Source organism: Ostrinia nubilalis, chromosome 1, assembly GCF_963855985.1.
Source record: "Ostrinia nubilalis chromosome 1, ilOstNubi1.1, whole genome shotgun sequence".
Classification (NCBI taxonomy): domain Eukaryota; kingdom Metazoa; phylum Arthropoda; class Insecta; order Lepidoptera; family Crambidae; genus Ostrinia; species Ostrinia nubilalis.
This window is the reverse complement of record NC_087088.1, coordinates 7,774,149-7,792,122: the sequence shown is the minus strand read 5'-3', so window position 1 is coordinate 7,792,122 and position 17,974 is coordinate 7,774,149. Positions and strand designations below refer to the sequence as shown.

Here is a 17,974-nt window from a genome sequence, read left to right as displayed (position 1 = left end):
ATTACAATAGAGAAACACATTGTAACTCATATTTAAATGTCGTTTTTCTCTAATTTATTACAAAGTGCCTCCGTAAGATAGCGTTTGTAATATCTAGAAAAAACACTAAAACCTGTCACGACTCGATCGGATCTCGCAGAGGCCCTAACCAAACTAAATAAAATGAAAATAAATGTTGTATCATCTGTCTATTTCGAATGTTTTTACAATATAAGCCAGATGAGTGAGTACCGGTTCGTATAGAAACCAAACAACGAAATAAACTAAAGTAAATGTGAGGAGGCGTAGGAGGTGCGCGCGCGGCTAGCGCTAGCTCTGGTCCATGAGGTTGGCGTCCACGCCGCCGCCGCTGGCGTCCTTCAGGATCGCCTCGAAGATGGGCTGCAGGTCCGGGAACGACTTGATCTGCGTCACGAAGTCCATCAGGTGAGGGTTCTTTTCTGTGAATTAAAAGATCGTTACATAAAATCTGCCCTCTAGTCAAAGTATCATTCCTGAGTCCATAAGAGATACTAAAAACGCGGAGCGAAGCGATTTATTACAACTGTACTCAAGCTTGTAACTTTGTCTAAAGACCGGTCGCTAAGCACATAGAATTTCGTCCAATGACCCCAAGCTACCCATCCTTATCGCGTTATTCAAACTCATCCTTATTCTATCGGATCTAAAAAGCGACTGTGCGAGCGCGACAGCAATATAATTACGTCCGCCACAGTGCATTGTTTGTATGTGTGCTAAAAGTTTAAATAAATAAATAAGTTTTTTTATTTATTATTTATTTATTATTATTAAGGACTAGCGGCCGCCCGCGACTTCGTACGTGTGGATCCCGTTTTACCCCCTTCATCTATCTTACGCGGTTTAGATTTTTTCATACAAATGTTTTTTCCCGCTAACTCCCGTTCCTGTGGGAATTTTGCAATATCCTGTTGTAAGTAAGGTTTAAGTTTACTAAGGTACCTGCATGCCAAATTTCAAGCATCTAACTTAAGCGGTTTAGATTTTTCCGCTAATTCCCGTTCCCGTGGGAATTTCGGGAATTCCATATTGTAACTAAGCTTTAAGTTTCAAGCGTCTAACTTAAGTGGTTTAGATTTTTCATACAAAAGAATTTTCCCGCTAATTTCCGTTCCCGTAGGAATTTCATTTATTACTTGTTGTAACTAAGCTTTAAGTTTACTAAGGTACCTACATGCCAAATTTCAAGCGTCTAACTTAAGTGGTTTAGATTTTTCATACAAAGGGATTTTCCCGCTAATTCCTGTTCCCGTGGGAATTCCTAAGTATACTATAACCTGCCCAGGAGTATGAAGAATAATTGTACCAAGTTTCGTTAAAATCCGTCGAGTAGTTTTTGTTTCTATAAGGAACATACAGACGGACAGACAGACAGACAGACAAAAATTTTACTGATTGCATTTTTGGCATCAGTATCGATCACTAATCACCCCCTGATAGTTATTTTGAAAATATATTTCATGTACAGAATTGACCTCTCTACAGATATAAGTATAGATGGGTAGCTTGGGGTCATTGGACGAAATTCTGTCTGCTCGGCGACCGGACTTTAGGCACCCTGGTTTTTTAAATCCGATAGAATAAGGATGAGTTTTGAAATAAACCTTAAAATTATTATACTTATAATAATAACCTTAATATACTTCAATCGAACTGAAAAGAGCCGATGCCTTAAAATCAGATAATTTTTAAGCTATTTTTCCTGCATGACAGATAAGAGAGAGATAAGATAGATAAGGCTTAAACCTTTTTCTGGTGGTGACAGGAATTGATGCCACCATAATTTTAACTTTAGATTAATAACATAAGGTTCAAAACCAATGAAAAATATCTTCCTTACCGGCTTCGGGTATCTGCAGCAGCGCCGCGGCCGCCCGCAGTGCGGAGCGCTTGAGCTCGTCCTGCTTCTCGTACTCCTGCTTCACCGAGTTGGCCTTCACCTTCATCGTGCACGTCGCCCTAAGAGGCTCCACTAAGCTTTCTAGCCCTGAGAAAAGATATTATTATAAGTAGAAAGAATAAAAAGGCACGTGGCATGTTTATGTGCTTGAAGATAGCTTCTCGAATTGATAAAATACGTCTCCTAGTGCACAAGGGTTCAAAAATGTAAAAAGAGTCCTATTACGCGAGGCGGTAAAATGAGACGCCCAGTATGTCCCAAGGCGTAAAATATAAGTCGCCTAGTCGTTCGAAATGAGTTCCCACTAATCTCCTAGTCTTGATCTTCAAGCGTGGCGTCTACTAGAGTACCTGAGAGTGTATTCTAAGTACGCGAGAGCAGGGTTCGAGGATATATATCAAGGGATATATATATCGGATATATATCCGATATATATCAAGCCGGTTTTGATGATATATATCAACTTTTAAAATTTGTCACTGTATTTGTACTTTTTGACATAAGATTTTTATTTTTTTAGTTGATTTTGCCGTATTTAAAAGAATATTTTATGTTTTTGCTTTATTTGTCTGATTTTAAGGTTTAAAAACATTAAAAACATGTTTATGTAGCACATATGCAATAGTATTCATGAATAATACAATAAAATAATAATACGGCTTTCATACAAAATTGATATATATCAAAGTTGATATATTATTATATCGGATATATATCATAAATATCCGATATTTTGCTATTTATAATAAATATCGGATATTTTCGAACCCTGCGCGAGAGTGTATTCTAAGTACCGGAGAGTGTATTCTAAGTACCCGATAGTGTATTCTAAGTACCCGATAGTGTATTCTAAGTACCCGTGTGTATTCTACTCACTCTGCAGCACGACAGCGGGGCACAGCTGAGCCAGCCGCGCGCACATGAGGTAGGTGAGCATCTTGATGTCGTAGTGGTCGCGCAGGCCGTCCTCCACGTGGCGCAGGAACTCGAACACGTCGAGGCGGTCCAGGCAGCTGCCGAGCAGTGTGTACATGCACTCGAAGGCTGCCTTGCGTAAGTCCAGACCGTCGTCGACCGAGTGCTTGAATGGACCCATTTCTACTTCGCGGATGAGCTCTTTCTGTTATGAATAGAGAATGGGATTATTAGACTAATCGCGGGCAATCTTTAGGTATAGTAACTTAGCACAACTGTTTTTCTTATGTCGATGTGGAAACAACGGTGACGTGTTTACAACTAATCTTTACAGGGCCCACGTCATCTGAAGACGTCAGACTAAACGTTGGCTTTTTCTGGAGCAAGCATATAGCTTCATGGCAGCAGCAGGTTGGAGATGAGCAAAGACTTCAAGGTGAGGTGGAGGGAACACGTCAGATTGAACTAATGCTTCAGTAGGTACCACTTTGGACTCTTTCTGACGTTTTCTAAATGAGATAGCATACCTTGACTTTGGTCTTGCTGTAGATGGTGGGCAGCTGGTCGTAGATGAGCGGATGTTGTGCGTAGCGGAGTTGAACGCCGTAAGCTTCTTCATGTCACCAACTTTGCAAATGCCTTGTCAGCAATCGATAAGATACCATACCTTGACTTAGGTCTCGCTGTACCCAGGAGGTGGGCAGCAGGACCCGGACAAGCGAGATTCCATGCTGAATATAAGGCACACATTAAAATTAACTTTCGACTTTTTCTAGAATGACGTGTTAGTTGTGGAAGAGTTCCCGTACCTTGACTTTGGTCTCGCTGTAGATGGTGGGCAGCACGCTGGGCAGCAGGTCGCGGATGAGCGAGGGCTTATAGTGCGCGGTAGAATTGAATGCCACGTCAGAAACATGGCCTTTTCTTTAGCTTTTTAATGTTTCCAACTTTGGCAAAAATCTGTAATTTGTGGAAGAGTTGTCGTACCTTGACTTTAGTCAAGCTGTAGATGGTGGGCAGCACGCTGGGCAGCAGGTCGCGGATGAGCGAGGGCTTATAGTGCGCGGTAGAATTGAATGCCACGTCAGAAACATGGCCTTTTCTTTAGCTTTTTAATGTTTCCAACTTTGGCAAAAATCTGTAATTTGTGGAAGAGTTGTCGTACCTTGACTTTGGTCTCGCTGTAGATGGTGGGCAGCACGCTGGGCAGAAGGTCTCGTATGAGGGAGGTCTTTTACGCTGAATAAAAGGCACACGTCGGATTTTTCTGGAGCATGTTGTAGAAGAATCCTCGTACCTTGACTTTGGTCTCGCTGTAGTGGGTGGGCAGCACGCTAGTCAGCAGATGGCGGATGTCGAATACGCGGCTCACGTCAAACTGAATTTAATTAGCTTTTTAGAGCTACTAGTACAGCGCTTGGAAGCTGTCAAACTGTCTAAGAAGTTTCTGTACCTTGACTTTGGTTTCGCTGTAGTTAATTGGTGGGTAGCATGCTAGGCTATTAGATCGCTGATAAGCGATGTCTAAGGCGGAGTGGAGAGCACACGGCAGATTGAAGTTAGGATTCTTAAAGCTCCTTCATGTTCCCAACTTTGCAAGGACCTTGAAAGCTGTGAATAATACGCACCTTGACTTTGGTCTCGCTGTAGATGGTGGGCAGCACGCTGGGCAGAATGTCTCGTATGAGGGAGGTCTTTTACGCTGAATAAAAGGTACACGTCGGATTTTTCTGGAGCATGTTGTAGAAGAATCCTCGTACCTTGACTTTGGTCTCGCTGTAGATGGTGGGCAGCACGCTAGTCAGCAGATGGCGGATGTCGAATACGCGGCTCACGTCAAACTGAATTTAATTAGCTTTTTAGAGCTACTAGTACAGCGCTTGGAAGCTGTCCAACTGTCTAAGAAGTTTCTGTACCTTGACTTTGGTTTCGCTGTAGTTAATTGGTGGGTAGCATGCTAGGTTATTAGATCGCGGATAAGCGATGTCTTCAAGGCGGAGTGGAGAGCACACGGCAGATTGAAGTTAAGATTCTTCAAGCTCCTTCATGTTCCCAATGTTGCAAGGACATTGGGAGCTGTGAATAATACCATACCTTGACTTTGGTCTCGCTGTAGATGGTGGGCAGCACGCTGGGCAGCAGGTCGCGGATGAGCGAGGGCTTGTTGTGCGCGGCGGAGTTGAAGGCCACCAGCGCCACGCGCCGCACGCCCAGCGCCGGGTCGCGCAGCGGCACTAACAGCTCGGCCATGCACGCGCGGAGCAAAGGGTCGATGGCTTGCGGCTGTGTAACACGAGAACGGACGTTAACGTCATTGAACGTTTACTCTATTCATATTTACATAATAGGCTATTTGATAATAGACTTAAGATATGCTCATATTGGGAGCATACGCTGACAAACTTTTAGCTTTTATAAAATGACGTACCTAGGTCTGGCGTTCACTAGCTCTCGCAACCAGTCGCCGCTACCAACAAAATGTATACAGCTTTGCGCAACCAAACGGACAACAGGTGAGTAACTCTCTATAGAGCTGTATACATTTTGTTAGTAGCGGCGACTGGTTGCGCCGCCATGCGTGGCCATGGCACGAACAAGAAAATGATGCTCAAATATGAATGAAAGCTACCGTATTTGCGATATTTTTTTCATCATCATTAATCATAGCGTCAGTCTTAGCCACTAGCAAGCGACAGGAGCTTACTCGCCTTGCTCCCAGAGGACAATCACATTTGCACTCACTGGGTAGATGCAGTTATGTGTGTGTAAAAAATGTAATTGAAATACACAATGATAATGATTTGGCAAATATAAATAGATATAGCGTTTTAACTATAGCTTTTTGTAAACTTGACAAACGCTAAGTGAATTAAATTATAGCAGAAGGCTTTAGTATACATTGGTACAGTGTGATAGGAACAATAAACGTATGGTGGTTATTGGTGGTGCAAAATATTTAAATAAAATTTATCAGTTTTAAGTATTTCTATGTAGTTTAAACCACAAATAATACAACCCAGTCACAGTTCCCTTACCTGATCCGAGATAGTGAATTTGACGGCAGTTACAGCGGTTGTTCTAGTCAGTGGCTCGGGCGATTTTAGGAACTCTTTCAAATGCGGCAATAAGTCTTGGGGTTCTAACAAGCATAATTTTCCTAAGCATTCGGCAACCTTGAAAAGAAATACATGTTATTTTATGACCCACAATATTCATTTTATATTACTAAATTGAAATAATACTTACAACATTCCGGGATCCCTCTTCGGCACATTGACAATGTTTAGATAGTTGCACCCAGATTTCAGGGATAAATGGTCTAAGCGCTTCTACACCTTCAGGTGTGCAAGATTCACATGAAATTATCTGTAACAATAAACAGGTGAGGTTAGCAAGATACAATTTTAATCATGTCACTTTTTTCTCAAAATATGTTACATTTTAATATTGCTAAGTAATATGCATGGGGCATGCTTCTTTTTATAAGCCATACGGCCCAAGCATGTTACGTAGTATGAAGAATATGCTGGAAGCAGGAAGGTGCTGGATGCAGATCGCTACCAACCGGTCAATATGGAAATCATTGGGGGAGACCTATTCTCAGCAGTGGACGTCCTGTAGCTGAAATAATAATGATGATGATGATATGGATCAGCCTTGAGTTAAGCTTATACAGCGTGGTTTTGTAAAACAACGCCCATCTCAGGGGTGGTAGTATACACGATTCCAAAAAAAAATATTTCATGAAAACAATCCGGGAAATGGTATTATTAAGCAGGCAAGCTATCGGTCAGTCCCCCCGCTCTCCCGGGGCGGCGGCCGCATGTGCTCGGTGGTGTAGCGGGGTACGCGGGGGTGGTGCGGGCGGTAACAAGCGCCGACTCGAAAGTTTTAGGAGACGTTTGAACAAGATTTTTTACTAATTAAGTAATAGTTAAAATTTTCGGAAACGTGGCCTCTCACTATAGGCCTTATACAGAAGCTTAAAGTTGCACAGCGTGCTATGGAGAAGGCTATGCTTGGTGTTTCTTTGCGAGATCGAATCAGAAATGAGGAAATCCGTAAACGAACTAAAGTTGCTGACATAGCCCGACGGATTAGCAAGCTGAAGTGGCAATGGGCAGGGCATATAGTACGCAGAACTGACGACCGATGGGGTAGCAAGGTTCTGGAATGGAGGCCGCGTCCCGGAAAACGCAGCGTGGGACGTCCACCTACAAGGTGGACCGACGACATCGTAAAGGTAACAGGGAAGCACTGGACGCAGGCCGCTACCAATTGATCAACGTGGAAAGCATTGGGGGAGGCCTATGTTCAGCAGTGGACGTCCTGTGGCTGAAATGATGATGATGATGATGAGTTAAAATGTTATTAATAATTTTCTTGTAATTACTTTCATGTGTACCATCCCTGAGATGGGCGTTGTTTTACAAAACCACACCCTGTATTATTGCAGCCGACTTCTCTTTCACGTTACCTCTCTCAGCGAGTGCAGCAGGAGGTACTGCCGCTTGGGCTGCGCCTCGATCTCGCGCAGGATGAAGGGCAGGAACTCGGGCAGGTTGCCCACCGCCACCGAGCCCAGCGCGTAGCTCGCGGCGGACTTCACCTCCTCGGAGGAGGGAGTGAACGAGTTCAGCAGCACCTCCTTCAGGTTCGGGATCGAGCTTAGATCTCTGGGGAGGGAAAGCAATAATGTTAAAGTAGAATGAATTAACGGTATTGTCTCGTGGCGTGTGCTGCAAGAGTTTGTGATTTGTATGAAACAACAACAGGGCTATATGCACCGGTCGTCGTTTTAAATCTTTTTGAAAGGAAAAGAAGAAATTGACATAAAATTAGCAGGGTTACTCAATAACGACACTTACGTAGTTTCGGGTCTATATTATATCGCTGTCGCTTATGCTGGCTCTCACTTTGCACGAGAGGGATAGAAACATTAGAAACTTTAAATAACGTTTTTGGGACAAGCCTTGCTGTACATTTCCAGAACTGTGACTCAAGTTTCTTACTTGTCGGGTTAACTTATAACTGCCAACTCATAAAAGCCTAAGGCGTTCATAAGCGCGTGAGCAATATGCTTTCACCTATCTTATGCCTATGTAGCTGTCATAGGAGTTTCAACAAGATGTAGGAATATTCTAACTCGTTGTCGTTGACTACAGCCAGTCAGCCACCACCACGGCCGCCACGCACTTGCCAGCGAGTGTAGGTACTCACAAGTGCCGCCCTATCTCAGCCAGCGCCAGCAGCGCGAACATATGCGTGGGGTCGCTGGGCGGGTGCGCGGCGTCGCGCAGGAAGCCGCGCACCACCTCCAGCGCCTCCGCCTGCCCGCCCGCCACCACCACGGCCGCCACGCACTTGCCAGCGAGTGTAGGTACTCACAAGTGCCGCCCAATCTCAGCGAGTGCGAGCAGTGCAAACATATGTGTAGGGTCGCTGGGCGGGTGCGCGGCGTCGCGCAGGAAGCCGCGCACCACCTCCAGCGCCTCCGCCTGCCCGCCCGCCACCACCACGGCCGCCACGCACTTGGCCAGCGAGTGGAACGCCTGGAAATAACACACGTTTTTAAATACTGTAAGGAATTCAAGTACGCGAATCAAGATGCGTGACTGTAAACTTATGATCGCTTTAATGAGGGTTTTCGCGAATGAAAGATCCGCTAGATGGCGGGACGTGGATGTGGGGTCTGACTCCTGCTTGATTGGTGGATTTTGACATATCTGTCAATGTCATGTCAAAAATAACCAATCATGCAGCATTTGGACCTCGCGTCTACGTATTGCCATCTGGCGGATTTTTCATTCGCGAAAACCCTCATAGAATCTGTCACATGCTACTTTATCTACATGCATGCTTTTATCGCCGGTGGTGGAGTAGAGCCTCTAAGACTCTACGTCACCTGAGAGACATATCCCACCACACTTCCACCGCTGTAACTCCTATGTAGCCAGGATCTACATCTTGGCCTACAATAAAACCCAACCACTGCAGTTCCTCCACCAGCACGCTCAGCATCGCCTGCGGGCGCCGCCTGCACTACTGTGCGTCACCTGCTTGATGTGGTGCGCGGTGGCGTTGTGGTCGTGCACGCGGTGCACGGGCGCCACCAGCGCGCTCAGCACGCTCAGCATCGCCTGCGCTACTGTGCGTCACCTGCTTGATGTGGTGCGCGGTGGCGTTGTGGTCGTGCACGCGGTGCACGGGCGCCACCAGCGCGCTCAGCACGCTCAGCATCGCCTGCGCTACTGTGCGTCACCTGCTTGATGTGGTGCGCGGTGGCGTTGTGGTCGTGCACGCGGTGCACGGGCGCCACCAGCGCGCTCAGCACGCTCAGCATCGCCTGCGCTACTGTGCGTCACCTGCTTGATGTGGTGCGCGGTGGCGTTGTGGTCGTGCACGCGGTGCACGGGCGCCACCAGCGCGCTCAGCACGCTCAGCATCGCCTGCGCTACTGTGCGTCACCTGCTTGATGTGGTGCGCGGTGGCGTTGTGGTCGTGCACGCGGTGCACGGGCGCCACCAGCGCGCTCAGCACGCTCAGCATCGCCTGCGCTACTGTGCGTCACCTGCTTGATGTGGTGCGCGGTGGCGTTGTGGTCGTGCACGCGGTGCACGGGCGCCACCAGCAGCGCCAGCAGCTCGCGGCGCGAGCAGCCCGCCACGTCCGCTGCCACCAGCGCGCTCAGCACGCTCAGCATCGCCTTCAGGGCGCCGCCTGAATAACGAACAAAATGGTTAATCTCAATATCAAATGACATGTAATATTAATCATAATTTTTAAGTTTCCAAAAAACCCTTAGAATTTGCGTAACTCCATAACCAGACCTTGAAAATGGTTATTGCCAGGTAGAAATTAACTTCAGAAATCAACGAACCAATATGAATTTGTCATGGATAAAATTGTCTGCAAATCAAGACTATGCTTTCAGGGTTTGTTAGTGCCCCTTAGCAAAAGACACATAAAATATCTGTTTATATCTCAACAAAACGATTATGTATATCTTGATGACATTATAAAAGTGTGTCAAGCTCTTGGTGAGCATTTTGTTGAGCATAGCTTTCTGGAAACGGTTTGAAATCAGCTTTAAATAATAAGTTCATAAAATACCATACATTAGCGAGAGTTATCTTTGCCTACGACTAGACTAGAGAAGGACTGGCTGTGACATCAAACTCGCGCTTTGAAGATCTACAGTGGGACCTGTAAGCGAATAGAAATATACCTTGCAGCAGCGGTGACTTGGCTAGCGCGAGGATATTGGGCGTGAGCGCCTGGCGGGCATCGGCCGTAAGCGCGGCAGGACAGCGGACGCATGCGCCTCGAACTAAAGCGAGCGCTGTTTGCGCGCAGTGTAGATCCGACTCGCACACAAGCGGCGGGACCTCCATTAGCACCTGTATAAAAATCAAATTACATTTTAGACATGCTTATAGCCTTAGCCATGAGGGAATATTTTTGCTTAACTACCAAGTCGCCACCGGATTTAAATCAATAGTCTCATAATTCGTTTAGAGCGCTTTATATTGATCCAAAGCAACAGGGCGCCTAAATTAGCTACATTATGCATGTTCCATGCCGCTCATTGTTCTACGGTTCTCTTCAGTGCTAAGTGCATACAGTTAAACATCATTATTATGAGAAAAATTAAAAAATATACAATGTTCGACATACCTTACTAAGTAATTCTATACTGATATCATTACTGTAATTTTGGACTAGTGTGTCCAACAACACCAAGGTAGATAATTTCAGAGCTCGTTGGTTCTTTCTCAGGAAAGAGCCAAGGATTGGCACCACATCAGACTACAACAAACAAGTTATTATTAAAATTAATATACAAGACATACATAAATATGTAAAGTAAAAGACGTGATATCATAATACGTACCAAAATAGGTCGTAAATCGATGCGTAAAGGTGATGAAGCTATTTTAGTAAGAGCCTTAACAGTAGTTAGGCGTGTGATTTCGTTGCGCAGTCGCTCTAAGAATATTGGAAGGCACACTGGAAGTTCGTTCTGTAAACAAAGAAAGATATTTTAATAATTTAAACATAAGTGTCCTATAAATTCACGAAGTGCTAAATAAGGTCTAATTTTGAATCATAGCACCCACACTTCACGGGTGATATCACGATTGTATTTCATAATCTCAAGGTTCAATAACAAAATAAATCAATTAATGCAAGTCACGAAATAATGTCTTTTTAGTTGCAAGTCATTAATAGTTGGTCAAATGAGTTGGGGTCGCGTATTAGCCCGCGGCCGATTCAATTTTTTGAATAGTTCGAACTCCATCGCCGCAGGACTATGAAACGATGGATTTTTTCTCCACTCCTAACACAAGTACATGTATATTTTAGCTTCGCTGGAAATGGAAAGTTAATGGGACTTCTACCCGCACTAACCTGCAAGTAGTCCCCAAAGTGGCAGATGAGCTGTCCGCAAGTAGCGATGGCGCGTTCCTTGACCTCTTGGTCCATATCGGTGGCGCGCAGACGCACTAAAGTACACTCGTACATGGCCGGGATGAACTGCTGCAGCTCTTCGGGCGGCGGCTCCACGTGGACCTCGTCGGAGCCCTCGATCATTTCGATGTTATCTGTGGAATACAGAGACTTGTGAAGATTCATACCTAAGACTAGCTTCAGTGGAATCATTTGAGCAGAGATTTGTACTGAGAGGGACGGAGCGGAGCGGGAACGAAGAAATCTCTCACATCTCTATTCCTTTTTGCTTTGGTGGAGATACTCTATTCCCTTTTCCTTTGGTGGAGATATCTACCCACTATGTCGAGCGACATAATCTAAGTCCTCCTCCTTCTCGATGCTCATCTGCAGCACGATCCTTAACCAGAGGTGGAATTGTGTAAAGCAATCGTAATCATTTGACAGTTCATAACGTATAATAAAGTCAGTTAAACAAAGCGTTTGACAGAATAATCGTACGTTATGAACTGTCAAATGATTACGATTGCTTTACACAATTCCACCTCTGGACTTCGTACTAGACGATTTAGTTTCCCTGAAGTGTAATCTCCCATTTTCCTCTTGGTTTTCCTGGGTTTAGTTTTTATCATGATTTCGGGTGTGAATAATCTGACTTTAAAAACATAAGTGATAGGCGGGAATATATTTGACACACCAGCAGCGCGCTAGGTAAGCTGCATTATCTTCACTCACCCAGTGGACGGATGACCTTGACCAGCGTCTGCAGCACGCGCAGCGCCTCGGCGGTGACCTTGTAGAAGGGGTCGTGCACGCACGCCAGCACCGCCGGCGTCAGCGCCGCCACGTGCGCCCGCAGCAGGCACACCACGAACACCAGAGTATCTTCATGGAGGATGCTGTGCGTTTGTCGCTCACTCACCCAGCGGACGGATGACCTTGACCAGCGTCTGCAGCACGCGCAGCGCCTCGGCCGTGACCTTGTAGAAGGGGTCGTGCACGCACGCCAGCACCGCCGGCGTCAGCGCCGCCACGTGCGCCCGCAGCAGGCACACCACGAACACCAGAGTATCTTCATGGAGGATGCTGTGCGTTTGTCGCTCACTCACCCAGCGGCCGGATGACCTTGACCAGCGTCTGCAGCACGCGCAGCGCCTCGGCCGTGACCTTGTAGAAGGGGTCGTGCACGCACGCCAGCACCGCCGGCGTCAGCGCCGCCACGTGCGCCCGCATGGCGCCCGCCGCGTGCCCGCGGAGCAGGCACACAACGAAAACCAGCGTCTCGATCTTCATGGACGATGCTGTGCTTTTGTCGCTGCAAAGACAATGAAAGCGCTTTCACATTTGGGCGACTTTAGCAGCTCGACAAACGCGCGACAGACGCGCTGCCGATAATCTCATACTATATGACAGCGGATGCCTGCCTTCACATTACAAAAACGCCGCTGCCGCGCTGCTGTCGCGCTTCTTACGCCCTAATGTGAAAGCGGCCTGAAATTCAAATTCTTTATTGCTCCATGTTGGTATACAAAGGTTCTTCCATAATAGACATAGACCCAAAGATCAAATATCATTCTTTATATTGGGAGCCATAATTTTACATTGAATCAGCCTCAGGACCTGTTAAGAAAACCTTAGAGAAACTCAATGTGCAACGTGTGACGATTATCAATCTGGATTGTTTGTTCAGCAGTGAACATCTTACGGCCGATAATGAATGACACTATTTCCTCGAGTATAGATGACTCAGGCGACCCGACTGCCGGACCGGTTGAGCCGAAACGTTCGCCGTATAACTTAACGCAACCATACGTTTGTGTTGATATTTTATTTGCGCACTACCCACTAATTGCCACATATTGTATCTATTTGCTTCCTTTCTTCATAAAAGCTATGCAAAAAAATAATTTTATATTTTATGATGTTCAGTCTAATTTATAATTAGCAACAATTTAGGTAGGATACTTTACATGTAGCTAAATCGACATCTTAAGCCGATTAGTTTATAAGTGTTTAAATTCAACGTAGCTATTGTGTTGTTTCTTTTTTTATGATTTAAATTGAATGATTATGTTGCATGTTTTATAAAGACGTACTATTAAGTCTATAAAAAACGCTAGCTTTTAAGTTATCATGTACTAACTAAACATGTATGTATGTCAATTATGCAAATAAAGAAATTCCAAAATCAATCAATCAATGAATGACAATGATGAATTCTAAAGATAAATACATTCCAGACTCGTAAGCGCGTATCTTCCCCACCGTAGAGCTTGGTTTGATTTCCTCATACGCTTACGCTACGAATCAACGGCAAGAATCGCACCAGTCGCTGACGATGGCTTCGCAATGCATTAGATTCTTTTCACTTCATGTTGCATTTATTCGAACGCTCGCCTGACGTGACGTCACACTAAAAGGAACGCCTTACACTATAGACTAAGAACTAGTGAATGCCAGACCTACGTCATTTTATAAAAGCTGAAAGTTTGTCAGCGTATGCTCCCAATATAGGATATAATGTTAGTGAATTATGAAATTTGGGTCATCGTGGCTTTGAGAGCTACCCTAAAAAAACTGTCTGACAAGGAGCTGGAACTGGCAAAACTGTCTGGCTGTTGGGGATCATACGCTGACAAACTTTCAGCTTTTATAAAATGACGTAGGTCTGGCGTTCACTAGCTCTTAGTCTACTAGTTTGATGCAGTACGTACGTAAGCGCAGGTGTCAAAGCGCGCACGACGCGAGCGGCGTGGTCGGCGAGGCACCCAGGCGCGGCAGCGAGCAGTTCACGCAGCAAGGCTAGCGCGCAGCCTCGAGCGCGCACGCTGCGCCCGCGAATCACGCGCAGGGCGCCACGCACTACGCCGGGAACCTGCAGAAGTAAAAAAGTAAGGCCGGGTTCCCACTATGCCGGACCGGCATTTCTGCCGGAAACCGGACACCGGACAAGGGTGTTCACATTACACCGGATCACCGGATCCGAAATCCGAGCCGAATGAAGTGCGGGGAGCACGGGCGGGGCGGGGCGGGAAGCACGGGCGCGGCGGGGTGGGCCGCAACTCGTTCACATTACTCCGGTCCGGTGATTTTGCCGGCATTTTGTAGCGACAAAACGCTCGGTAAAAATGCCGGGCTCGGCGAAAAAGCCGGATCCGGGATAATGTGAACAGCTTCATACAATTTGTACCGCCGCTAGGCCTTCCGGCGATTTTACCGGACCGGGAGATCTGCCGGTCCGGCATAGTGGGAACCCGGCCTAACCAACTTATGAAAATGAACAAGTGGGTATTTGTTGACACCATAACACAACTTCCTTAAAGTTCAATCTTTCTCAGAAAAACGAAGTTAGTTTTCAGCTGTAAAATTTGATTTTTTAACAGCTTTGAAACCAGTAAACCAAATCTATACAATCACATTTTGATAGCTCATAAACAGTATGTCTATTTACTAGGGCAGGGCTTCCTAAACGGTTCCCGACGATTACTCGCGATGGCAGGGACACAGGTGCCCTTGGGATTCCCAAGGGCGTCACAGTAAAATCAAGTTTGGAAAGTCCTGGACTAAAAAGAAAGAAAAGTCTGTCTGTCAACTTAGAACTTTTAAACTAGGTACGTCGAAATCAAGAGTGATTCAAGAGAAAGGTGTATACTACATTGTACCCGTGCGAATTCGGGAGCTAATAAAGTTAATAAAAAGTGGATCTCACCCTCTGGATCAACAGTGCTTGCGGGGAGTCGGCAGCAGGCGCCATGTTCATCTGCAGCGCGGGCGGGGGCCGCGTGGCGCGCAGCAGAGCGGTGTAAGCGCTCAGGATGTCGCACTTCACATTCTCCTCGCGCTCTAATAAAACATTCGTACATAAATTACTAGTGTATTGACTGTATAAATGTATCGGGAGATTCTCTTGTCTTTGCTAGATTCATATGAGCCTCTTGTCGTAAAATTTTTATTCTAAAAATCTTCACATAAATAGGAAAAATTGTATAAAAGAAACATTAAACTTGCAATCTTACCTTTGAATCTCGCAATCAAAGCTGGGGATACAGATTGATACATTTCCGATAAAAGCTCATGGCGCGTTGCAATGACAGACTCTAAACACTTGGCAGCCGCGCGTCTCACCTGTTGGGTAGATTATTCTTTTTTATTAAATAAATAAAAAATAGCAGACTAGTTTTAGACAGTTTATTAACTTATCAACCATACTTTTTTAGCTTCAAGCAAATGTACCATTTTATTTTGATAAGTTATAAAACTTATCTGTCTAGTCTTAGCAAACCAAAACATTTTTATCTAAAGTTTTTTTTAGAATATGACACATTTTTTTAACATTGTGACATATTCATAAAGCAATAAAATCTATTTTATTTTATTACCTTCCAAGACATGTCATCGTCATCAGAATATTCTTCAGAATCGGACTCGGGTTCAGCGTCTGGAGCAAAAGATTCATCCTCCATCTCTTCATCCTCACCACCACCATCTTCTTCCTCATCCTCATAGTTGTAGTTTGGATCGTATGTGATCATTTTCAAGCATAGATCAATAATCTGCATAATGAAATCTAGAGTTAGTAACATAAAACAGTAAAATAATAACAAAAAACATATAATAATGTTTCAATAAGTTCATGACTCATTACCGTTGGAATATGAGGTTGCACTTCTTTGGGGCATTTCAAAACAAACGCCTCCAGGGCTTGAAGACAGTGCTCACGCAGCTCCTCATCAGCATCGTTAGAATGTTCCAGAACTTGTGGAGCGACACGCCACAGTTGCTCTCCAAATCTATGACCTGCTTGACGACTACAAAACAAATTTGGATAAACATTTTGTAGACCATAATAAAAAATATACCAATAAAATTTCAGACAATTTTCACATAAATTAAATGGTTATTAGATATTTCTTACCATACTGAAGCAATGCATTGTATGTGTGTACGACTGACACTGGAAGACGTAGAGGATCCCAGTCCTTCCAGAAGATGATCAATGAGTTTATTGTACAGAGATGCATTACAGGACATGACCAAGTGGGACAATGCAACTATTGTGCGTTTACGTACAGCCTGAGGAGGACACATTGATTATTGCTTTATACATCATTCTATAATTAATAATAATTTTAGTTATGGTTAGGGTTAAACATAATAGGTAGTAAAATGGGTTACTTGAGAGTTAATCTCTTGCAATGAGGGTTCTCACAAACTTAATGCTACACATAGTTAAAATACGACAAGTTCTCTCACACTATCCAAATACCAGTTTAAGTTTGTAAGAAAAAATAAAATTCACATAACTCAAGGTTTCACTGTATATCATATAACAACAAAAACAATGTAGGTGATGGTTTTTTATAGACAGGAACAGAAAAATCTAATGTTTCTAGTTACTATACATACTTGGCGAGGAGAAGCAAGTTGAGGCAGTAGGGAGTTTAGCAACAATGGATGGAAAGATATGAGCAGTCCACCAAATCTGCTCAACAGGTCAGCTAGGATGTCTAATGCTTCCAGTTGGACCGACACATCCTCTTGCTGAAATAAAAGGAGTACCTATTTACTAAATAAAATAACTTGTTACAGAAATGGTAATTAATTTTCAGCTTTTTTTTAAGAAGATTGTCTTAGCCAATTAATGAATGTGTTGCATCTACATATAGTAGGTGCACTTGCACTCATAATACAACAGATATTTAATTTGAGGAAGTCTATGCTTCGTTACAAATTCACCCAAGAAGTACTTACTATATTTTATGAATTTAAATATTTATTTACCTTCTCAATAGCACTACTCAGTCGTCCAGTAATTTTCTTACAAACATTAGCAGCTAAAGTATTAGAGCCTAAAGGAAGCTCTGAAATTACAGTTTTTAATCCAATGCTACTGATGTCACGTAGTTGTTCCGTATCTGAGAGCATATTAGCACAGAGAGTTTCGACAATGCTTTCTACTTGATATTCCTTTACTTTGTTTACAAGAGGACCAAGGCTGTAACAAAACAACATTCAAACGCAGCAGAATTAATCATGAGAAATCACCAATATTAATACAACACTTGTGGATGCTGTAACTTTTAATGCATACCATTTCACTGCTAAATTTTGGACTTCACCATTCTTGTCTTCCAGTAAACGTAACAGCATCTTTACTACCTTTCTTTCAGAATCATCATCAAGTTTGATGCTGTCCTTTTGTAACTCAGTCATCAAGTCATTAGTAGCCATGAACCTGAAGTCTTTATCGCTAGATGTCATCTGCCGAAAAACAATTTTGATTATATTGCTAAGTGCTCTGAGAAGTGAAGTTTCAACGAAAACAAAGAAAAAGAAAAGTTAACGCCGGCTCACCTTCTCGAGAAGATTTGCAATTTGATACGAGACACTAGCCATTTTGAGAATTGTTATGGCTATGATAACCAGAAATCAAACAATCACTGTTTTACAACACATAAAACTACACAATTTTTACAAAATGCTGGTGTCGAATGAACATCTGAATGATTACCCACTGGAATAATCAACCCAGGAGGCACCAGCACAACCATCAACGACCGAAAAAATAAATTCATCAATTTGCGACTGACATGACCAAAGAGCATAAAAGAGTAAGAGACGGCACTCCATAGATATTTTTTGAGCTCACGCACACATATGCATTTTAGAGAACGACCCGCAAATCTTTAC

At 44.1% G+C, this 17,974-nt stretch overlaps 1 protein-coding gene across 1 annotated transcript; it reads right to left on the bottom strand.

Annotated features, from left to right (window-relative positions):
• Positions 1-171: 171 nt before the first annotated feature.
• LOC135080218 (cullin-associated NEDD8-dissociated protein 1) lies at positions 172-17,873 on the bottom strand. Its single transcript, XM_063978161.1, has 26 exons — positions 17,639-17,873; positions 17,376-17,545; positions 17,066-17,279; positions 16,691-16,825; positions 16,200-16,357; positions 15,930-16,092; positions 15,664-15,837; positions 15,301-15,409; positions 14,994-15,127; positions 13,999-14,159; positions 12,394-12,599; positions 12,207-12,356; positions 11,246-11,439; positions 10,728-10,856; positions 10,511-10,642; positions 10,062-10,233; positions 9,292-9,553; positions 8,890-8,983; positions 8,222-8,385; positions 7,311-7,509; positions 6,080-6,199; positions 5,869-6,006; positions 4,928-5,116; positions 2,795-3,038; positions 1,859-2,005; positions 172-440 (listed from the first exon to the last, which is right to left on the bottom strand). Exons 1-26 carry the CDS (start codon positions 17,678-17,680, stop codon positions 310-312), a joined length of 4,131 nt encoding a protein of 1,376 aa, XP_063834231.1. The 5' UTR covers positions 17,681-17,873; the 3' UTR covers positions 172-309.
• Positions 17,874-17,974: the final 101 nt, after the last annotated feature.

Excerpts from the sequence above, each read along its gene's own strand:
- LOC135080218 (XM_063978161.1), bottom strand. The coding sequence starts at position 17,680 with ATGGCTAGTGTCTCGTATCAAATTGCAAATCTTCTCGAGAAG. Across the intron at positions 17,546-17,638 it reads TTGCAAATCTTCTCGAGAAG|ATGACATCTAGCGATAAAGA; the intron begins GTGAGCCGGCGT and ends GTTTTTCGGCAG. Across the intron at positions 2,006-2,794 it reads CCCCGCTGTCGTGCTGCAGA|GGCTAGAAAGCTTAGTGGAG; the intron begins GTGAGTAGAATA and ends ATCTTTTCTCAG.